This window comes from Ostrinia nubilalis, chromosome 16 (assembly GCF_963855985.1).
Source record: "Ostrinia nubilalis chromosome 16, ilOstNubi1.1, whole genome shotgun sequence".
NCBI classification, from domain to species: domain Eukaryota; kingdom Metazoa; phylum Arthropoda; class Insecta; order Lepidoptera; family Crambidae; genus Ostrinia; species Ostrinia nubilalis.
This window is the reverse complement of record NC_087103.1, coordinates 1707753-1732438: the sequence shown is the minus strand read 5'-3', so window position 1 is coordinate 1732438 and position 24686 is coordinate 1707753. Positions and strand designations below refer to the sequence as shown.

Sequence of the window (24686 nt, the reverse complement as noted above, 5' to 3'; positions counted from 1 at the left end):
ACTGTTGCCTTGTCGACAGCCGAGGCCGAGTACATGTCGATGTCCTCCGCGACGCAGGAAGCGTTGTGGCTGCAGCAGCTGCACGGCGAGCTCGGCCAGCCGCCGCACAGCCCGCTCATCATCTTCAGTGACAACCAGAGTGCGATCAAGTTATCTATGAATGACTGTTACTTACCTAGGTCTAAGCATATAGACATTCGTTATCATTTTCTGAAGGATCATGTTAATAATTTAAATGTTAAATTTTGTTATGTTAAAGGTGAAGACATGATTGCTGATAATTTAACTAAGGGTACTACTGCTGATAAGCATTTGTATTGTGTAACTAAAATAGGGTTACGTTCCAGGGGAGGGTGTTAGAATAAATGGAACGCAACCATTTTATATTGTGTATGTTGGCAATACGGAAATCCGTTTAGTTTTTTCATGTTGACACTATTGTTACTGCCATTTTGAACTCTGTGATTTGTGTGCGCTCTAAACCGAATAGAAAGTTATATTCCTCAATATTTCTTTTATTTACCACAAAAGCTACAATTCCTTCAAGAATCATTAGCACATGGACTGAAAATGACGACTGTGGTTGAAAATGACGATTTTGTTACTTTCAACCCCAGTCGGTTATTCTTACACGACTATTCTTACATAACTTGTTACGTAAATATTCACTCAAATTCAATTCATGTTACCTGTTTATGTATGAGATGTTTAATGCATAGTTCATCGGGTTGACATATAAAAGGCTCGGTGAAGACCGTTTAAAGGTATTTTCGGTGTAATTTTGTTGTCAAGCTCTCTGCTCGTTGCAGAGTCATTCCGCCTGAGTAGGGCCTGCCTTTGTTTGCTCGGGAATGACTCGCAGAACAGAAAATAAATACATTTTCAGGTAATACAGGTAGGTCTTAAATAGAAAGGTGTAAATATTAATATTAGACAATAACCTCGTTGTTATCTGCGGTAGCTAATTTTAAAAAAAGTAGTATCTTCGTCCAAAATACATGAATGATACAAGTTTTAAATACGAGTTAAAAACTTTGACCCGTATTTTAACTAACCCTAATTAGCTAGCCTAACAAACAAGTAATAACAAACTTTCCCTCAGTAAATAATTGTGCAAAAACACAATAAAGTTAGGTTTTTTACGAGTTTACAGATAAGTTTCTAAATTAACCCTTTGCAATTACGAATACATTTATTGTTTGACTAATTTGTACTTTATTGAAGACAATAATTACCGATATTAATTGTTAAAATTAAATACAAAATTATTGTTCGGGGAAAAGATAATGAAATAAAGTTATCGTTAAACTTTGACCCCTCCATCATAAACTTTTTGGTTCAAAACTTTTTACAGGTTGCCTAGCAACGAGTTAACAACCCCTAGCAACTACTTGACAGTAATTTTGTCAATGAAACATTGACGGGTGCTTTTATTGTAACTTTTGTTAATTTATTAATTGTTTAATTATTTGTGAGTGAAAGTTGTGCCATGGCCGGCATCAATCGACCCATGAGCCAGATGAGGAAGCTAGAGACTGTGAGTTTTGATTATATTTTATTTTACTGTGGAGTTCGAGCCAAGAACTTTATGCCAATAGAACTTCAAGTGATTTCCTTTGATTTATATTTTCGCATAATTTTATAGCAATTATTGAAAATGCAACTAAGCAAAGTGCTAGTACAATTTCGCATGGTACTGATTTGCTGAACTGATACTAGGTAGGTGCTGGGTACAGATTGCTGTGGCAGAGGGCTCCCCCTTCTAATGGCAGTAAATGTCCTGTAGTATTGATGATGGTGATTCTAATCAGCAGATCATTACCTATTATCTATAAGATTATTTGGCGATACACTAAAAACTTTTTTTAATATTCCTACTTTAACTTATCGTTGTTGCGATATTACCCAGATTAAAATCTCTTATAGGCTTTACAGACCCTTCTTATTTCGCAAGTAAATATTGGTTTTAAGTTAAGTCTATTGGATCCTAACATATTGGAAAAAAGCCTCTAAGCGTGAAAGTATAAAACTGTCCCTTCTTTTTACGATGTCGATATAAAATAGTATTTACTTTCTCTAAGCTAGATAATCCCGGATTAAGTATATTATCTGTTACGTAAACTAAACCATGGCTAAAGGAATATACGGGTTTATGTAAATTTATTCAGATGTGTTGTAAACTTGATGTAAGTTTAATAAAGTCATTAAACAAACTGTTTCTTGGCGATCGGTGTTTTGGTCGACCTTTGAAAATTATGTTGGCAGATACGGAGTACTTTTTATCATATGGTAGATCATTATTATGTCCGTTTATGATAGAGTACACAGAATACCCATTTTTCGTACTTTTTCACACAACAACTTTGTAATTTTTAACCGACTTCAACAAAAAGGAGGAGGTTCTCAATTTGGTTGGTATATTTTTTTACTGGATAAAGTACGCGCCTTGTCTCTTCAGTCTTTAAATACTTGTTTACTATGAAAGTGTGCTTTAGTTCGACCACAATCAAAGCAGCTAAGAAGGTGAGCTTTAAAGCACAATTAAAGCAGTGAAAAAAAGATTAAATGAAAGTTACCAGGATTTATGCTGGTATACCTATTTGTGGCATGCGGAGTCTTAATTCAGTTAGGGATGTTATGGATATGTAATTTCGGTTATGGATACGGTTACGGATATAGGAATAATATATTATACCGGTTTCGGTTACGGTTACGGATATCCATAACATCCCTGATTCAGATGAATCAAAAATTTTCCCTTTAAAGGTAGAGTCAGACTAAAGTTTTTACAGCCCGCGTGACGTCTACATCGATGTCCCGGCTATAAACTGCAGGGTTCTGGCGTTTTTTGCTCCTGCGACGGTCGATTAGCCTACTTTCTCCCTGCCATTCGGCCAGTTTGCATAATTCTTTCGTTTGGCTGCGTGCTTTGTTTATAGGGCAACAAATAAGCATCTGATTCGGGCGGTGCGTGTTACGTAGCGCCGCTTGCGCCGCGAAGGCAGATGGCGGCGGCTGTTACTGTTTATGCTATTTGCATTTAGTACGGAAAGGCTTTATATTCTTGCAAACATGTTTGTAATTAGTTTATTGCTCTACTATGCACAGGGCCAATATGAGTCAACAAAACGGAAAGTTTCATAAATGATTATTATGTATCTTCGGCGATCGTTTTGGTCAATATCTTCCATTTATATCGTATATCGTAGTATCTAAAATATACCTCTGATAATATTTATTTATTTATTTAGGAAAATCAGGCATGTGTTTGATTATCGCCTTGAATTGCGTATAAAAGAACATAATTCATCGACTTCGATATAGAACTCTAGTTTTGATACAGTCTTAAATCTAATTTAACTACCTGTTAATTCAGATTTTTTTATATAGAAAGAGGCGTTATTCCGGGCCAGGAAGCGGATCCTGAAGTATCTGGTGCTGGGGTTCCTGAAGCAGGAAGGCTACATGCACGCGGCCGAGACTTTGGCGTCCGAGGCCGGCCTCACCGGAGAATACGAGCTCTGCGACAACATTGACCTGGACATCATACTACAGGTATTCTAGGTTGTTATGGTTTCTAAGGTTTACTGGTAAATGTAACATTTTTGCGAACTGTAAACTAGGCTATGGCCTGGCTGCTTGACTAACTTTTCATTTTCTGTTTCACTTTAAGTCTTATTAAATACTACTTACTACTCAAAAGCAGCCAGTTTCAACTATGACTGCTTTTCAAGGCTCTGCTTCAGGTATTTTAGGTAATAACTACTCCCCGGTAAGTAGCCTACCATGTTTTAATCTAATCTTATTCTTCTTCCTAATACATAAAACAAAAATGTAATTAGTTTCTATAAGAATTAATTGCCGAATTGTGCGAAACACTATCCTTCCTTTAATAAGTTTCGGAAATTGCCTACTCGATCTCCTATTGAAACTTTTCTCATAGGTAAGTCTTAGAAACTTTAGGAATGCCACCACACGGCGTCTATTGTCCCTACTTCGTGCTAGTTTGACGTTGATAAGGCTATACAAGACAGGGGATGTGTACAGTAGCCGCACTACGCTATTTTCGGATGGCAGGGTCGCTGACTCGCCATGTAGAGATTTAGGTTTGATCTAAAGGAGAAAACCAACTGAGTTGACTAATGCTGGATTTCTAAATTCAATCCTAATCCAAATTGGACGGATTTGGATTGTCAACTGTCAAATTTTAATATGTTTTTGACCAAAATATCTGCGGTTTTTTATGTTTTTACATTTTTATATTGTAAACAATAAGATAAGACTATTTAAACAATATTAAAGTGTAAATGCATCGAAAATTTTGGAAATATAATCTAAAACTGAATTCAATTTGACAGTTGTGATCCGGATTTGGACAAGGATTGAATATAGGAAACGGGCGTTACTCAATTCTCTCCTAGGTACTCACATTACGTACATTATTGATTTTACTTGCTTGTTCTAACTATCGATAGTTCTGTAATACTAACTACATAAGTCTCCTAAATACTACTATATTATTAGCGCATTTTCAGCCTCTTTTCTTCTCATTACAATTTCGATGCGAGTGAGGACAGTGAAACTTTCCTGGTTCGTTTTATTTTAAAGCTAAGCTACCATACGGGAGTTGCAGAGATGAGCTGGAGTTGCAAGTAGCCTGTATGTAGTAGTTAGCGCACCCGCATATGTCTTCGAATTATTACTCGCAACAACTTGTGGACTTCAAAAAGTCTAGTTTAACTTTTTTCCGCTTTTAGATTACGCACAATACATTGCGGTAAAGTTACTGTATTTTCTTTCACAGTGGTTGTGTTTAACTATCACCTGTTAACAAAGCCCAGCAAAAACAAAGCCTCGAAGTTGGGCTCGAGACAATGAGTCGGCGATGAGTTGTATAACCCCCCCAATATTTGGGAGGTGGGTAAGTAAAAGCGGGGAAAAATCATTTATCTAAGTTGTCTGCGTATCGTGTTTTCCTAAATGGCCTTACTGGGGTAAAAATGTATGTCAAAGTCCTCTCGTAACCTAGATTAGTATTATCTTGGGGGCTATTTTTTGGATGTCATGAATGGAAAGTTAAATCACCTCAACTTACTTTTACAATTTTATTAATATCGTGTGCGAGAGTTTTGGATAATTTAGTACAAAATCCTGCTAAATAAATTACATAAAAATACTTGGCTGGGTTGCATCATCTCACTTTAACTTTGAGAAACGTCGAAAATCTGTCAAACTCGGTGGTGCAACTCAGCCTTTCGGTTCTAATAGTTTTGTCAAAAAAAATCCCATAGTAAAAGTTAGTGGACGATAAGTGCCAAGTAGATTCGCTTGCATAAATCCAGTATGTGCTAAGGAAAGTACGAGTAACTAGTAGTTATGGGGCACGGGGTATGTAGGTCAGGCTGGCGCCAGCTCCCATGGACCGAGGATGGCGGCCCCATAGCCCCATACGCGATGCTGCCAACGCTCGACCTTGTCCTAGTGTTTTTAGGTTTCGATCGATTCAATATTTTGGTACTTTTATGATTTGTTATAATTGAGAGTATTCATTCATAAGTTTCATTTCTGTACGGTTTAGGGTACAAAGGTTTTAATTATTTGCAGAGCTACGATACTCTTGATTAGTTTCAGTTTTGGAAAAAGTTTTGAGCTCTAGCCTTTTTTTATGAGACAGAGGGCAAACGAGCAGACGGATCACCTGATGGTAAGGGATTACTGTCGCCCATAGACACTCGTAGTTCCAGGCGTTAGCTATTTTATGGTTCCGCTTACTTATTTATTAGCAACCAGACATTTAACTGCTACCTAAGTAATATTGGTAGTGGCACACTCACGTGATTGAGTGTCGTCCTAGCCACGCCAAAAGTACAGGATATGAGAAGCCATTTGATCATATCGAGAAGGCTGATGTGCGGATCGGAAATGAGAAAACATGCCCTCCGATTGAAGGTCACTCTGTGACAGACTTTTAGCTAAATGATGTGTTTATCTATGACTTTGACTATAATAAAAATATACATTTTAAAAACCACATGAGTTTTCTCCAATAATACAAGACTTGAGATAAACTAACTGACTAATGCCCGTTTTCACCATCAATCCCTAATTTTTAAGTGACCCCGCGTTGAATAGAGCTCTGTGATTGGTTCGTGTGTGACCCTGTGCGTCCACGCGCTCTGTGAGACCTCATAGTAATGTTTGTGAATACGGGCGATAGTCTTTTGGGGAAAGATATCTCTTCAAGCAACAAAAATATAGGTAATTTACTATGAGCAGCTACGAGCATGTTGTTTATAAAAACGCTTCCTACTTACCCTGACGCACAGCACCGCATCAACTGAAATATATTGCGGAATATCTTCTACGTAATCCCTACAACATATTTATAGACTGCTTATTGCTTCCATGACATTAAATAATATTAGACTTGATCAAAGTCACACATTTTGTGAAACGCGTTTATTTTATGACAGAGAGTGAATAGTGGGCTATATTATTATCATAACGTAGGGAGATACAAAAGGTGTAAACTTGTCTAGACATTTTTTTAATGTGAATTTATGCGGGTTGAAGGCTCGGCTAGAAGAGTAGTTAAAGTACGACGTTAAAAAGTTTAAACCATAACAACGGATCTAGATTTTCTTTGTAAATTCATAGAAAAATAGTGTTTTACTGTGACGATTGCATGAGTAGCCTATTGGAAACTTGATGTACTCAGTTTTAAAATTGGCATTAAGTACTTATTCTTTTTTTGCCAGAAGTTCAGGGTTCACAATAATTTGTGTGCTTAATAATTTGTGTCTACACCTAGGTGTTTTCTATGATGTAAAAACTATTCAAATGTGTTACATTCGTAGTCGGGTATTTATTTGAGTCAGGCCTTCTGTGCATATCTAATTCACGTGTGTCTCGAGTGATGTGCATTTGGAGCTGTGCCTAAGTCGTGCGGGAGACGCGCGGGCGCCAAGAATCTGTGTCTGTCGCCTAGGGTTGTTGCCAACTAAGTACACTGTTTTTTTTATCCGCAACGAGGAAGCTCTTGGCCTGTATCTCACCTGATGGTAAATGACGATCAGACCGAAGGTGGAAGCGAGCTTCACCCGGAATCCTCAACCACGGAGGATTTGGCTATCTTACCTCTAACTGCCAGAACACAACAGCACACTTGACAGGCTTAGGTAAGATGGTGGTAGCCAGGCGGACTTAGAACAAGCCCTACCACCAACCAAACCGAACAGAAAATTCTGCCTCCACTGGGAATCGAACCCGGGACCTCTGCGTCTGAAGCAGGTGGTCTTACCACTAGACCACAGAGGCGGTTTTTCAACCGACTTCAAAAAAAAGGAGGAGGTTCTCAATTCGACCCGTATGTTTTTTTTTTCTATGTTTGTTACGCGATAACTCCGCCAATTATGAACCGATTTGAACAAACCTTTTTTCGGCTATTAGGTAATACCTCAGGGGTGGTCCCATTTAAATTTAATAATAAAAAAAACAACCCCCAAGGGTGGAAAATTGGGGATGAACTTTTTTATACGCAATATCTCCGCCGATTATAAACCAATTTGAACGATTATTTTTTTGTTGAATATGTATTATCAAAAGGGTGGTTTCATGCGAATTTGAAGAAAATATTTCACCCCCAAGGGTGGAAATTTCAGGATGAACTTTTTTATACGCAATATCTCCGCCGATTATGAACCAATTTGAACGATTATTTTTTTGTTGAATAGGTATTATTTGTGTTCACGCATTTGAAGTCGGTTTTATTTTTTTTTAAAAGTTATCTATTTTTATGAACAGTATTATACTGTTTTTCACTAAATTATACTTTTTACTGTTGAACAAAAATAAAGTAGGCAAAATACTGTTTTCAGCAAGCATCACCATTACCTATCTATAGATTTTTTTAAAAGTCCGCCCAACACTACATTTAGGTACGCGATGTAGAGCTAAACTGTTTATTTTTTGTAAATACTCTCTGTTTTCCTTCTCCGACCTTTGATTTACTTTATCATCATCATCATTTCAGCCATAGGACGTCCACTGCTGAACTGAGTCGATCAATTTACTTTATATTTTGAAACAAAAATAAATGGCAACCCTACTGACGCCCGCCCACCGTCGCTACCTGCCGACCGTAAATCCATACGCTTTGATATTAAATAACTGTTGCTGGTTATTGCTTATTTATTTTTATATTTGCTATTCTCGGTATACAGGATGTTAGGTAAATGGGTATATGAGCCGACACTAGCCCATGTTAACATGGTCATATAAATAGTATAGTGAAGTCAGAAATTTGATAGCATCATTTTAATGTTTTTAATTTTCATACAAAATAAATTTACTAAAATCCGATTTGTATTAAAATTAAAATAATTAAAATGCAGATATCAATTTTCTGACTTAACCATACCATTTATATGACCATGTTAACATGGGCTAGTGTCGGCTCATATACCCATTTACCTAACACCCTGTATATTATTGCATCGCAGTTTTTGCATGTTTACTTATGCAATATGTTCTTCTAGGACTTTTTACGACTGCCGATACATAAGTTGATTGACGAATGCTACTAACAACTACTACAAACTTTACAATGCTATCTGTGGTAGAGGGTTGGATGTACTTAAGAATATTCCTTTTATGATGATCATGCATGAATTAATAGCATCAACTTTCTGTGTTGATTTGTAAGTATAAATAGGGGCGTCATCTTTTCAATTAAACTAGCCCCCATTATCAACTCACAGCCGGTTACAAAGAGCAGATAAAATAGCTGACATTGTAAATATTATGTATTGCCCACAGGATTACTGCAGCTACTACCTGATCAGGTTCAACAAGCAGCCGCAGTTCCTCCGCCAGGTGGAGGAGAAGCCGGCCCTCCGCCGCCCGCCCACCAGAAAGGGCCGCCCTCAAGAGGACAAGAGGGCGGTGTTCCTGGAGCCCTGTGGAGAGAAGGAGGCGGACTTGCCTTCTACATTTACTGTCACCAAGTTGACTAGGGTAAAGAAGAATTTGTTTTTCTTTTGTAAGTAAGTAGTTCAATTTTCCTGCCAATAAGGTTGACTACTAAGTCAAACTTATCTGCAGCAAAATTTAAGGTCGGCAGCATTTTAGATCGACTACTAAGTCGACCTAAGACTCTATCTACCTAAGACCTAGTGATCTTACTGGTATATCTAAGAATGAAAATTATTTTTATGGGGACATACGTAAACAGAAATGACTATGAGTGTATAAAACTACTTTCATGACACCGTATAAGTTATAAGTAATGCAAAGGTCCTATTTTAAATACATACTTAGTAGAAGACCAATTTGTTAGTCATAGCAAATTAAAGGCTTTAAGTATTTACTTGCTTTCATATTCTTTGTAGAAACCAATAAAATAATACTGCCCATTTTCTCACCTAGGAAGTAAATCAAGAAATGAACATACCTGCGGTAGAAAGAAAATCTCTGGCGGCCTTCATGTCAAACGTGTCGCCTGACAAGAAGCAGTTGGTGGAGATGTTGTACCAGGACATCGTCAGGCCTTCGGGCGTCGCCTGGGATGACATCAAGGGGCTGGCCTCGGCTAAGAGCTTGCTTGTGGAGTCCGTCGTCTATCCTGTAAGGTGAGGTCCAGTCCTGAATCTATCAATAGGGCGTATAGGCCACAGCCTAGGGGCGGCAGCGTTCAGGTGACGTTTACACGATTTCAGATAAAAGTTAAATAAAGATCCAACCCCACCCTAGCCTACGGGCGGCAAAACTGTAAATTCGCCACTGGTGAGGTCATCCATTGATACCTTGAACGTGCAAATCAATTTCCAAAAAATATTTTAATAGATACTCACCTTAGCTACTTATACTGAAGTAGGCTGTGTGTCTTCAATGCCTCCGAATGGATCCTTAAGGATCTGATAGTGTCTGACCTAATCTTGTCTAAGGTCTTTATGCTGTCTTTTTCGGTCTACCTGACCTTACTCGACTGGTTTTACTTGTTAGAGAAAATAATGTCTTTTCTCTAACCTGTGACCTGTAGTGGGAAAAATATGTTCTTGGGATGCGTCATGTCCGATTGATTCCGAATCTTCATCTGATGGCTACTTGATCACCATCATCATCATTTCAGCCACAGGACGTCCACTGCTAAACATAGACCTGATAAAGGTAGCAGGGAGGCGTTGGATGCAGGTATACCAACCGTGCGATGTGGAAGTCATTGAGGGGCTATAAAATATCTTAAATCGTCGGCCGTTTGGTGTAGTGGTTCGAAACGGACTACTATTCCGGAGGTAGCGGGTTCAATTCTCGCACAGTACAAACATTTGTGTGCATGAACATATTTGTTTGTATTGGACTGGGTGTTTTTTATGTATAACTAGCTGACCCGGCGAACTTTGTTCCGCCTTAATGGCAATAAATAAGCAGACTTTTTTTTATTTCGAACGGGATAAAAAGTATCCTATGTCCTTCTCCTGGCTCTAAACTACCTCCCTGACAATTTTCAGCTAAATCGGTTCAGCCGTTCTTGAGTTATAAGTGGAGTAACTAACACGACTTTCTTTTATATATATAGATTTACAAAAAAAAAGTATCTAAGTATGTTTATATCCGTTGTCTAGTACCCATAGTACAAGCTTTGCTTAGTTTGGGACTAGAAGCGCAGTGTAAAATGTCCAAGGATATTTATTTTATTTTTTATTTTTAATACCCAGGTATCCAGAAGTGTTCACCGGTCTTCTAGAGCCGTGGCGAGGGGTGCTGCTGCACGGGCCCCCGGGCACGGGGAAGACGATGCTGGCGCGTGCGGTGGCCTGCGAGAGCTGCTGCACCTTCTTCAACGTGTCCTGCAGCACCATCGTCAACAAGTGGCGGGGGGAGTCTGAGAAGCTGGTTAAGGTACTTATTGCAACAGAAACAAGATTTCAGAAGTTAATTGTTACTTAAATTTTGAGGTTGAGAGCCTGTTGCTTAAATTTTGAGGTTGAGAGCCATCGGCGCTCACCTATTCCCCAGTGAAGCTGCGAAAACCGCTCACGGCTATCAGCACAGTCAGTCAAAAAATCGCAAGTTAATTTAAAGTAGGTAACAAATAGAAGCCTACTTCTACACCTAGGCCTTACTCTGAACTTCACGTCAGAAAAGGGTAGGTAGAGTTGTTACATCATTACAGAATTCAATCGCATGATATTCTTTTTTTTTTTTTCGGACGGACTATGCTGATAGCCGTGAGCGGCTTTTTCAGCTTCACCGGACAATAGGTGAGCGCTGATGGCTCTCAACCTCAAAATTTAAGCAACGAGCCTAAGGGTGCCCCCGAGTGGGGCTCGGACTCGGACCTCGGCCTAGGGCGTTGCTGGGGGACGGTAGCCTAACGTAGGTTTGGGGAGAGAAGCGGCCCGGCACGTGCCGATACCGCGAGAAAAAGGGACGGGTCGAAGGGGACCGCGGCGCGAGTCCTCGCCGGCGAGGACGGTAGATCGGTTGGAGTGGAGTGGTGCTAGTTTTCGCGAGCTGTTGGGCGGCCTCGATGGCTAGGGTGATGTCGTCGTCTGGATCGCTGAGAGCGTTCCTGGGACGACGTCTGCGCGGGGCATGATATTCTTCAGGCTTGATTTCCTTTTAGGCTGACATCGGTGACGACGTCAGCGTAGGAGGAAATCAAGCCTCAGTAATTTCACCTCGTTTCACCTGTGGTAAAACATTACAGGGATTTTGTTTTCAAAGGGGTCACTTAAAAATTAGGGATTGATGTTGAAAACGGGCATAAGACACTTATTTTTTTTGCATTTCCGGCCAGTTTCACGGGATTCACAAAACTGGATTGTCGTGGGAAAGATTATTTACGTGATTTGCAATTTTGGTTCCTTTTCAACACTTCAATCTTGACACGACATATCAGCAGCCTACGGTGTTGCTTATTCGCTAACACTCCTGCTCTACTTAGTGTTTTCTTTCTAGGTGCTCTTCGAGATGGCCTCCTACTACTCCCCGTCAATCATCTTCGTGGATGAAGTGGAGACGATAGCCTCCGACCGGTCCGCGCCGGGGGAGCACGAGGCCTCCCGTCGGTTGAAGGTTCAACTCTTGACTGAGCTGGACGGCATCAGTGCGAGAGAAGGCGTGGTGTTTCTACTAGCAAACTCGAACATGCCGTGGTAGGTAAAACTTCATAAAGGTTCAGGGGTTTCAATTTCGAAATCCTATTAGGTAATCATCGCTGGATCAGGGAAGCGCTGGACGCAGGCCGCTACCAATCGATCAAGCATTGGGGGAGGCCTATGTTCAGCAGTGGACGTCCTATGGCTGAAATGATGACGTTGATGATGATGAATCATCGCTGTGCTCTAACAAGTTAGGTAGGTACGATAATTAACAGACCACATTAATAGGTGACATGCTTTTTCAAAAGACCAGACAGATATTTATTTATTTATTATTATTCAATCATCTTACAAGCTAACAGAATATATTTCAAAGCGCTTATAAGACTAATTGTACAATAGTACATAGGTTATCATCATGCATGTCAATATAATAATAGTAAATTCAATGTCAATATAATAATTAAGTCAATTAAATTAAACAATAGATTTAAATCAAATTACCGAATGTCAATAGAACAATTAAATTAAATAGACATATTCTTAACGGCAATTAATGCTGCGTTTTGACGAGAGGTTTCTCGGATATTTCGAACTAGATACCTGATGAAACACACGCAGATATGAAACAAAATAGTAAGCTACGTAATTCAAATATAAAAATTCCTACCCCAATATTCCAAGTATTTTTCAATCGACAATATCCAGTAAATATTGCCTAACAGCCTTGACCCATTCTCTTTGATGCGCTCGCTGCTGCAGCGTGAAGAAATAAACAACCACATTTCGCGGCATTGCCAAGAAAAGTATGGATGGAGAAATCATCACTACCTACCGTAGATAATGCTAAAACTACTGCAAATTGTTAGTTTTTATACACGAGGATTTTAATGTTTTTAGGAAACTTTTATCTTGTTTAACTAACTAATAGGTAACTACAAAGATTATTATTAGATTTCCAACGTAATTTTCTCTACCCATTTCAGTAGCATTTCGGCAACAATGATTTATCATAATGATGATAGAACCTAAGGTATTGATTGAATTATGTAAATCAAATCAAATCAAATCAATCAATATTTAATTGATTATTTAAAATATTTGATTTGATTTACTTTGAGCTACCTTATTATCTTTCAAAGGTTTTTACATGGAAAACTTTCTACAAATCACCATTTTCAGGGAGATCGATCCAGCTATGCTAAGAAGACTGGAAAAACGCATCTACATACCGCTGCCCGACTTCAAAACGCGCGCCGAACTGTTCGAGAAGTTCCTCGACTCGAAGAGCATAGAACTGTACCCGAAGGTGGACTTCCAGGAACTGGCCGCAAAGACCGAGGGGTATTCTGGAAGCGACATCAAGCTGGTGTGCAAGGAGGCCTTAATGTCCACTGTGCGGAAGATGCTGCCAAGTATGGTGGTCAAAGGTAGGTTTTTCAATATTTGATATTAACCGTCTTTAATTTGTTTTTTTCCTTGAAATCTGTTGAGGTTGTGAAAAGCTTCTGAATGCTGGACGCAAACGGCTTAGATGAGAAAACTAAAATCCTCATTATTTTGTAGAGGTAGAGCATCGTAGACGATGTCCTCCAGCGATTTGAAGTATAAATTAAACACTTACCTAAATTTACTTAGGGTGGGTTGCACCATCTTACTTTGACAGTAACTATGACGATAACCGGTGCTTTTTGTATGGAGTTTGAGAGATTTTTGACGTTTGTCAAAGTTAAAGTAAGATGGTACAACCAAGCCTATGTTGCTAAAACGAACGTCGCAAATGTAGAATGCAAGGACGCCACTTACGAAGGTCCATGCAAAATACATAATTAGTGCGAAAGCATTTATTATCTTTTTGTATAAAGGACGAGTTCAGGCTCTACCACTTAGCTAAAATAGTCACGGGTGGATAATTGGAGTGGCAACCCTTTTTGATTGGTCGATGTCGAAGTAAATTTCAATATGTTGGAGTTCCACTTGAACGTGAAAACGTTTTTTTTTTGACAGGAAATTTTGATTCTGAAAATTGTAGCACCGAATGAAGCACAAGTTACAGTTGACACAGTAACTACCTACATACATAGGTATATTTTTTAGGGATAGTACATTAGTAGAGTTACCTCCCCTAGCAGTTTGATTCACCCATTCTGGGACACCCTGTATATCTGTTGATGTAGCTGTTATGTATCGACCTACCTAAGCGCTAAGTAGGTATGCAAGATTTATATAAATCATGACGGAGCTTCCTTTTGTTTCAGGTTCCCAAGCCAATCGCAAAGACAGACTGAACTTGTCCGATATTTTGACAGCCATAGAGAAGACCAAGCCGGTCTCCAAGAACTTGGCCAAGAGACACGAGGCGTGGCAGAGTGAGATGGGCTGCTCCTAGCGATGGAAGAAGTGAAAGCGGTATTTTAGAGTCCATTTACTATTACCAACTCATTTATTTGAGGCGGAAAATTTTATCAAACCCTCGTCCCGTCCGATTAGGTATTTGCCTCCTAGTTCAAGGATATTATTTAGAAATAAATAATATTTCTCCCCAACCCTTCTGGCCATCCTGGACACGTGGAGTGTAGGCCAAATCTATTTGCCTTTGGAAGTTAGAGAGGGTCGTGCTCCTACACTGAAGATTGATTGACCAGATGATGATTATAATTTCCCATAAACTAAGTATGACCAGGCCTGTTCATCTCCGCGAGTTTACATCGAAAACAAAACACGCACGATGGCCCACCTACAGGATACTATTCGACAAGGCCTCACATACGAGCGAACATTGACTCACGCACGCGTATTCTTGTGTATGATGGAAGAAAATAAAGAAAATGGTGTACTAAATACTGTGTAGTATTTAACTGCCTAAATAATAATAAAAACACAGAATGTACTTTTTAAGTTGCCTCAAGACACTGAGAGGTAAATAAGTAGTTAATATTATTCATGATAATTCATGCTAAATCATGTATTTCCTCCGCCATTTTCCGCAGTTTGGCACCTCACGTCACATCATTTTACCGAAGTCAGCCCTAAAGCTTCGGCGCAGTGCCGATCACTGACGTTTGTCAACAAAATGGTGCTTGACTCTTGAGACAGGCTAAATTACACCATATTGTTAATGACATTGAGCATACATTTTTTTAAATAACTTCGCGAAGTAAAACTTCTGTACGTACCTAGTACTTATTATTATTCTGTGGTATGACATTGAATTTTTGATTAGAGATCTCCAATAAACAAAACTATAAGGCCCAGAACAGACGGTGAAACGCAACTGCAAGTTTCTGATGATTCTTATGAATGAAACTGAAAGTTTCAAACTGGTCGCGTCATGTGTGGTCTCTCAACGGACGCTATGGCAGAAACTTAGATGCAACTCAAAAGTAACTAGCAGTTGCAGTTTCATTGCAGTTGCGTTTCACTGTCTGTTCTGGGCCTAAACGGACGCTATACTGTCTCTCTAGACAGATTAACCAACCTTGAGGCTTTAGAAGATCTCTGGATTACATTGTCCAGATTTCTCTAGTGATTTTTTTTCTAGAATGATTTTGAAGTTTTCGTGTTAATGATATTAGATTATGATTGATTTTGTGAAGACAATAAAACGCTAATAATATTGTTACTGTTTATTGATGATCTAAACCAACATCACTTGCTATACAAAATTTCCTTTTAAAAATACACATCTTAAGCTTAGGAATTCAATACAGAGCTCAATTCCTCCTCGTCACGATTCTGTTACAAACATTTTGCTTACCCTAAGGAGCCAATTAAGACTTAATCACCTTGTCTTAAGGCTGATTTTGTTCTGAACTATATTCTGTTCAGAAACATTAATTTTGGAAATTGTGCAACTACCTTTCTTACTTTAACACATTAATAGCGATAATACATTGCTTTTATTTTGACTAGATATTACCAATTTTTCTGTCACAAAATGAAACGAAACATGGAATTTAAATTTAATATTTTATTCGATGATTTTGTATATCTTCACAATTTTTTCCAAAACGAAAATCAAAATTCTTGTAATTGAAAATTCTTTATACTTTTGGCACCGAGTGAAGAAATAATGAGAAAGAAAAATACACTTTTCACCAAAATTAAAAATAAGGCGGACTTATACTAAAGCTCGAAAAATAAGGCATAGAAAGAAATTCAGTGGAACCGAAAACAAGACCTTTGGCAGTAGGTCTCACATGACCACTATTCTATGAATTATATTATTAAATATTAGTACGGAATAAAAAAATATGAATATTATCTATGTATCAAAATATTCTATCGAATTTAGGGCACGTTTACACAACAGTCCGTTCTTTAGTTTTATCGTATACGTTTTAATCGTTACTTGAGTGATAACGAATTTTTGTGTTAACGTACCCTAAGCTGTAAATATTGGAGTGAATCGTTATTTCAGCTGATATCGATTTTGTCACCTTTATAGGACTAACGGGCTATAAGTGTTGCCATTGTTGATCAAAGGCAAAGTTTAAAGTCGCCCTAATAGTGGATGCCTCAGATCAGCTCAAATGGATCTTGGACAGGCTAGTCACAGATTGGCGAAAACTAAACAGTGACCTCTCATCGTACTACTTAATTTATTATTCTAACTCTGTGGAACTATAACATTATAAGTATTGTAATAAAAAACATAAACCTCCTTCTGGCGCAGTCGGGTAAAAATACATCGACTTTGGGATATTCCGAGTTCACTGTCTAATTATTGTCAAGCTGGCTATGAATATGGAGGAGAAAATTCGATATCAGCTTCGTATTTATAGATTCACTTGCCTTTTGTGTTGTTATTTAGATGCCCTTACTAAATTCTATCTACATTTTCCACAGCTCAATAACATGTTATCACAGCTCTACATGTATGAGAGAATAATTAAACTCGTTGATTTTAAAATAAAAAATAGTATAACAATAGACTAAGTAAAAAGAAAGGACAAAAATAAATTTAACTAATGAGTTACCAACAATCAACTGACGACAGCACATCAAGTGTGTATCTTCTGTGGTGGTAATACATGTGCTTTTACAACAGAAAGTATTATCTTGTAGACCTTGTAGTGCTGTCGACTCTGATAGATCGGTTAAAGCAGTCTTTTTGAAGCCAGACATTTAAAGGAGGTAAGTATTATTCAAAATTCAACCGAATATACGTCATGGTCGGTTTTATGCATATTAAGAAAATTGTTGCGTATCGAAATAAATGTCAGCGGGGATACAAGCGTAAAAATCTATTCGTTAATTTTATTCATATCGTTATTCGAGAAACTATGTAGCCATTCGGAGGTGTTTGAAATACATAACATTAAAATTAAATTAAACTTTGAATATTGAAACAAATTGACAAAACAAAACAATTTTTCAGTGAATGTAAATGACACACAGGAGTTACTGGACTGATAGTGATAATGCCTGGGCCACACACATCGCGGATAACATTCGGGCGACAGCAGTATACGCTAATACTTGGCTACACACATCTCGATAGCGCGAATCTTCGGGTTATCCCGAGGAGTGTGGCCTAGGGGTATGTGAATTTCTATGTTTATTTCAAAATTCTAATTCATGTAAAAAAGTCATCACATTATTGTTCTGTGAACCTTTTTTTTTCATGGTATTAGTCGTGGTAAGTTTTTTTTTTTTTTTAAAGGTTCCACGGACAAAGTCCTTAACTATTATGGGAAAACTAATTATATTGTAATACAAAACAATTTTTCAGTGAATGTAAATGACACACAGGAGTTACTGGACTGATAGTGATAATGCCTGGGCCACACACATCGCGGATAACATTCGGGCGACAGCAGTATACGCTAATACTTGGCTACACACATCTCGATAGCGCGAATCTTCGGGTTATCCCGAGGAGTGTGGCCTAGGGGTATGTGAATTTCTATATTTATTTCAAAATTCTAATTCATGTAAAAAAGTCATCACATTATTGTTCTGTGAACCTTTTTTTTTCATGGTATTAGCCGTGGTATTTTTGTTTTATTTTTTTATTAAAAAGGTTCCACAGACAAAGTCCTTAACTATTATGGGAAAACAGGCAACACTTTTACAGCTGTATGTGATTGTCTATGGCCATTTTGTAGGTGGAGCTGGGCTTAAGCTAGCAATACTGACAGTAACAGTCCCATAGGCCCGTATTATAAACAGTCTATGGTTGAGTTTGGTTCGTAAGTTGCCCTATTGTCTGGTTTTACTGGCAGTTTCGCGGGAAGTTTAATTTTTCGAAGCTTGGTTTGGGTCGATTTTTAAGTGCCATTTTGTAATACGGGTCTTAAGGCTGTTACTGTGTTCGCTATAATGTAATGGCGCCCTTCCTACCTTTGAAATTAGCTTGTATATTGATATGTATAATACTTAAATCACGGCTACAGGAACATTGCGTTTAGTTTACAAATACAAACACATTATTTACTTGTTCAGATCTATTTCCTAATACAGTTAAAAGTCATGAGATGACGTGTTATTTTAGTGATCTTTTTAATTTAAAGAAATGATGATAATCTAAAAACATGTTCAGTTCCTACACCCGCAGAATAGTAATCTTTCAAATATTTAACAATGACTGAATCGTCGCATCATACTTTGAGGTTCAAAAGTAATGAAAAATATTTTTTGATTATTGTTGGCGATGGGCCAAAGCTATTATTATTTTTACAGAAATTAGCCTCATGTTGATGAACTTCAATGCATACTTCATTTATATTTCTGCGGTTTTCCTGTTTTTTAAAACCACGCACGCCGCATTTTTCTCAAAAACACCGTCGACCCGCGTTTCGTGAATATGGAAAGCGCTGTGTGCGCGATAATATTGCGAAAAACGTGGTGTGCATGGAACCTAAAGGTACATAATATACCCATTGTGATATTGTGACATTCTTGTGCCATGTTCCAGTGTCAACAAACACGTCGCGGAAGCATTTTTACAGTTTATTATTCAAACACCAAAAGCAATTTATTTAACCAAAGTTGAGTAATTATGGCTAATACAAGTTCCAGTTAATGGATCCTAATTAAAGAACTAGAAAGATACAATACGCGTGGTTATTATTAATAATACAAGATACACAATTATGCTACTATAGTCTGGTCTGTGAGGACGTAGAATTTTGTCCAATGACCCCAAGCTACCCATCCTTATCGCTCGCGCGTAATTATGTTGCGCTCGCACACTCACTGCGGGCGCCCGTCGCACAGTCGCGACAGCAATATAATTACGCGCGAGCGATAAGGATGGGTAGCTTGGGGTCATTGGACAAAATTCTACGTGCTCACAGACCGGGCTTTATTACTTTACTAAATTCTATATTTTATACCTTTATCAGCAGGTATTTATGGTTAGTTTTAGCATCACTCATTTTTATCATTATTTTAAGTGCAAACCGTATTATTCAGATAAAATCACTTTTTCGTGGACAGTAATCACAGGGCGCGAGGGCAGAATGTGATCCTTACTTTGTGACGTCACATTAAATTTATTTAATTCAGCCTCCCTCGCCTTAAGTTCAATTTTAAATTAACATACTACCACAGAATAATAATAAGTACTACGTACAGAAGTTTTACTTCGCGAAGGTGTTTAAAAAAATGTATGCTCAATGTCATTAACAATATGGTGTAATTTAGCTTGTCTCAAGAGTCAAGCAAGTTTGTCAGAAGTTTTGTTGACAAACGTCAGTGATCGGTACTGCGCCGAAGCTATAGGGCTGACTTCGGTAAAATGATGTGACGTGAGGTGCCAATCTGCAGAAAATGGCGGAGGAAATACATGATTTAGCATGAATTATCATGAATAATATTAACTACTTATTTACCTCTCAGTGTCTTGAGGCAACTTAAAAAAGTACATTCTGTGTTTTTATTATTATTTAGGCAGTTAAATACTGCACAGTATTTAGTACACCATTTTCTTTATTTTTTTCCATCATACACAAGAATACGCGTGCGTGAGTCAATGTTCGCTCGTATGTGAGGCCTTGTCGAATAGTACTCTTGTAGGGGGCAATCGTGCGTGTTTTGTTTTCGATGTAAACTCGCGGAGATGAACAGGCCTGATACTACTTCCTACTGACACATTTAAAAATACACAACACTAGATTCAATAATTTTATAAACGCAGTATCGTGTAAAAAACTATTTTCTATTGATCCATAAGCATAGTTTACAAATCGATTAATAATTATATCCACGAATGTATTTACAACAATTTCTGACTCTCGCCAACTATTTATCTATTTTATCGATAAGCATAGTTGTATAAACCGATTAATGTTAGATACACGAACGTATTTACAAGAAATTCTCACTCACACCAAAGTCAATTTTCCCGCGGATCCGAAAGCCGAAACTTGTAAGCCACACCTTAAGTCCGTTTTATTTTAAGTTTGTGTTTGTTTAAAGTATGCCTGTGGTGTTGCCAGCAGACAGGCGCTTCTCAAATGTAGAATATGATGGCGGGTATCTGGCCGTCCTCGACGGAGGTGCCGTTGTTGTTTCCAGCCGCGTATGAGAACTGAAACACGACCTTTTCGCCGTTGTTGCAGTCTACAGGCACACGGCGGAGACCTTTGGTGCCGTAGTACGAGTCCGTCCCCTGAAAAATAAAACAAGAGACAATCAAATTAGTGCTCTTTACTGCCAAATTGAGCCATAGGCGATAATATCGATACAAGAAACCAAAACCTTAATTTTTTTTAACTACTTGCACATTTTTTTCGTATTTTTGTTTGACAAATTTTAAATATGATATTGATGCCTTTCAAATTACTTAAGACTGGTTTTAGAGCCACGCTGACGCACGCTGACCGTCAGAGCTGACAGCCGAAATGTATGAAGCGTCGGCGCCGAACGATCAGCGTCACTCAGGAACGTTCCCTTCAATTACATACATATTGATCTGTCAGCGCCGACGATCAGTGAGCGGTCAGCGCGATTCTAAAACCCGCCTTAGATTATGTACGCGAATCAGCATTTCAAGTCAGTCGTCATGCTATTTAGACATGGTTGTAGCATTCAGTAAGACCTAAAGCCAAGACAGACAAGCGGAGATAAGATGCGCGGGTACTTCATGCTCCTAAATGATGATACCTACTTCTTTTTCAGCCTATCAACTAACAATTCAATTTTTAAATGGAGGACCGTCTTGTCAGTTTCGGCATATTTCTCCCGCCAATTCTTTGTCTCGAAGCGCTGGTAGAGAAAAAAAACGGCATGAGATGGGTAAAGATGGCCATGGATGGACCCAGGGCGATCTTTATAATATTTTTTACTTAATGCTCTGCTTTTTAAATGTTTGTGAAATCTAAAATCTAATTCCATGCAAAGTAAGAAAATATAGGTGACTGAAGGATGAAAATAATAAGAAGTTAATTAAATGTTAGTTTGCAGAAAAGAAAATCAGTAAATCTACTCTACTGCTGCTACACAGATTGGGTACAGTATCATAATGGACAATCGCAAAATTAAGAAAAAGAAACAATATTTACATAATTACAATAATTTAACCTGTAAAAGATGCACTGTGAGTATTTATATAATCTGAAACATCTCACAAAATGATGTAACAAACTCTCCGATTCATAAACTCCAAATAAATATTATTTTACCACTGTAATTATTATTGTTCTACTTTAACAGTGCTTTGTTTTACAATTTTATAAATATTAAGGCCAATTTGATACTAATCACTATTGCAATATCAATGCAATTACTTACTTAATTTTAGTTTTGTAATTACAGTTATTGCAAGTGTTGCAAGATGATCAATGTAGTCCGTCTTAACAAGTTTTATTAACAGCATTAAAACAATTACTTTCAATTAAGTTCTTACTTAATTAATAGATAATGAACCTAAGATAAATCCATTGAGATATTAATTGTTACGGAATTAAGTTTTAATACAAATATTTTGTGAACATACCTTGAGTTTAGCACTGGCTATGTAGGAAGTGTTGGGTAATATTTCGACAGGCTCTTTAAACATGGCCCTGAAGGTGTCATCAGTGCCATCACAGCAAAATGTTGTCGTATTGGACCCACACACTTTCTTTGTGGCCAAGTGGATGATCTGTAATGACAAAAGAACTTTATAATGTGCAGCATGCACACCAAAAAATACCACGTTTTTTTTCCTGAGCAACATGAAGTCTGTAAAATGCAATAAACAAACCTGTAGATGAACTTCATATTCTGACGGTCCAAAATATGATCCATACAGCCCAAACCCTACCACAAAAATCCTTTGGTCTACCGTGAATCTGATCCTATCACTAGTGCCACTGTAACCCCACCTAGACTCAGTTTGCGGAAACCTGTTCACCGTCAGTTCTTTGCCAGTCATGCAGCATCTCGGTGTGTCCAGGAACCCAACATTTGGTTTAGGGTTCACAGTGAAATAAAGAAACAATTGAACTATTTCCCTGTCATCTAGCAGGCCACTTTGTGCAGGCCCCATGGCAAATTCTTCAACAGACATCAGGGGAAATCTGATTGCGTTGAAAGCACGACCAAGAACAGTCCGTTGGTTTATAGGGGTCACGGGCAAGTGACGTCTGGTGCATTCTGCTTCAGACCAGCGTAATACTGCTGCGAATATTTTAGCCTCTCTGATTCTTAATGTATCCCTGTAAAATTAAATAATTTAGAGTTAATAAAATAATAAAACGTTAAACATAATCCACAAGTAAATAAAAACTTTATTACAACATGTACCTCTCCAGCACAGCGTTTAAGGTGTCTTGATCAATATCAGTGAAGCCCTCAGCGTTGAGTGCGTCTGTTGTGTTCTTGTCAATCATTTCTAGGCACAGAGCAGCTAGCTGGGGCTCATCAAATAACCGAGCCTGTGTCAAGAGCAAGAAAGCATTATCTGTGCCTAAGTTGCTTTTCAGGAAGTCTACACAGTGCTCCTCTAGGGCTGCAACTGCATACTTCTTGGCAGTATACAAAGTGGTCATTACACTCTCAGGACCGATCCTAACCTCATCAGAATATAGGAACTTTAACAAAAGTAAGAAAGCAGCTGGCTCAACATCAGGTAACTCTACTTCATGAGATTTGGTTGCCAGGACTCCATTGAACATGGCGTCAAAGACGGCGCTGCCTACCGACAGCACGAATTTGTGCGCCGGGATGACCTGCTGGTTTGAGTCTTTTCCAACAATGAAGTGGACGTCGCTCAGGATTTCGTTATTAAATAAGAAGGATAAGCGTTCTTTTACGGTGGTTTTAGTCGCTTGCCAGTTGTGGAGGCGGCCGCTCGAGTTGTTGGTGGGCATGTTCTCTATGGCGGACGAGGACGGCGCTGGCTCGCTCGGCTGGCCGTTGTCGTCGCCGCGCATCTGCTCGATTTGTCTCGCGAGCTGATTCGACGGCAGCATGTTCTGAGGCGGGTTCTCCTCGGCGGCTTCCGCATCTTCCATCCTCACGTTCAACAGTCTATTCACAATATCATTCTTCGAGCCGGATGCCATAATAATAACACGCACTAATAACTGTTTAGCTTCTGAACATAGCACACTACGATGACACTCAATATCTTAGTTTGGTGGGTAAAAATAGATGTAGATGTTTGTAATAATAGTTAAATGAACAAAAGCAGTGAATTACAATGAAAAGGACTTGATTTTATGATGAAAACAGCTTCGAATTGTGTTTATCACGAGATGAAGTTTGGATAAAATTTTGACGCTTGGGTGACAACGACGTTGACATTTGACAGCTGACTGCGGCGTTCTTCAGTGTTGCCAAATATAGAAATAACGGTATTTTAATAATATTACCGGTAACTTAGTTTACCGGTAGATCAAGGTCTAAGAGCGGGAAGTTTTGGTTTGAGCTAGCTAGGTAAAGATATAAGTCCATTCCCATAAAATTACGCCTGTCTCAACAAGCGGCTAAAGTTCCAGTTTTGTTTTTGTGATTTTTGTTCTGTGTAAATTCTGCGCCAATAGGCTTTGGCAATTTTGAAAACTAATAAAGTTAACAGCTAATATTGTTAACGAACCCTGCCCTGGTAATTTCCTTTTATTTTAAAGTGAAATGATCAATTTTTGTTTCAATTGAGTTTTTTCAAAAGCATTTATAAGCACTTTACCAGTCTATTGCCTCGAATTACAAGCAGTTTATAGGGTAAAATCCCATCTTATTTCACAGTTTCACTCACCGCAACTCTGAAGATAAAGTGCACCTAAAGCGGTGGCCCGATGAGAGATGCGCAAAAAGACGCGCCAGAACTGTGCCTGAGTCATGAGCAAAGAAAGTGTACGAAAAGTCTTCGTAGAAGGTGAGTCTTCTAAACCTTCCTAAGCCCTTTTAGGTCTAGAGCAAGTATCCCAGAACCCCTAAATAAAATATCGTTAAATATAGTGGATATTCTAATAGACCACCTCATGTAAATCTATTTCATGGAATTTTATAAGTTCAATGACAATTATTAATTACAAAATAACAAACCGAGAGCAATTAAGGTAAACGGCTACTAGTTCGTGATAGTACGTAAGTTCGTAAGTTTTTTTTCTAGCTCAAATAATAAGCAAATGAAATATTATTTATAAAAAT

At 38.3% G+C, this 24686-nt stretch overlaps 2 protein-coding genes across 2 annotated transcripts; one reads left to right on the top strand and one right to left on the bottom strand.

The window, feature by feature from the left end:
• The first annotated feature begins 1428 nt into the window (after positions 1-1428).
• On the top strand, positions 1429-15269 carry LOC135079216 (katanin p60 ATPase-containing subunit A-like 2). The gene is made up of 8 exons (XM_063973805.1): positions 1429-1537; positions 3391-3555; positions 8818-9015; positions 9427-9629; positions 10716-10899; positions 11962-12158; positions 13287-13534; positions 14363-15269. The coding sequence occupies exons 1-8, from the start codon at positions 1490-1492 to the stop codon at positions 14491-14493; spliced, it is 1374 nt and encodes a 457-aa protein (XP_063829875.1). The 5' UTR covers positions 1429-1489; the 3' UTR covers positions 14494-15269.
• Positions 15270-20252: 4983 nt separating this feature from the next.
• On the bottom strand, positions 20253-23827 carry LOC135079207 (BTB/POZ domain-containing protein 1-like). The gene is made up of 4 exons (XM_063973795.1): positions 22839-23827; positions 22297-22750; positions 22048-22194; positions 20253-20721 (listed from the first exon to the last, which is right to left on the bottom strand). Exons 1-4 carry the CDS (start codon positions 23597-23599, stop codon positions 20563-20565), a joined length of 1521 nt encoding a protein of 506 aa, XP_063829865.1. The 5' UTR covers positions 23600-23827; the 3' UTR covers positions 20253-20562.
• Positions 23828-24686: the final 859 nt, after the last annotated feature.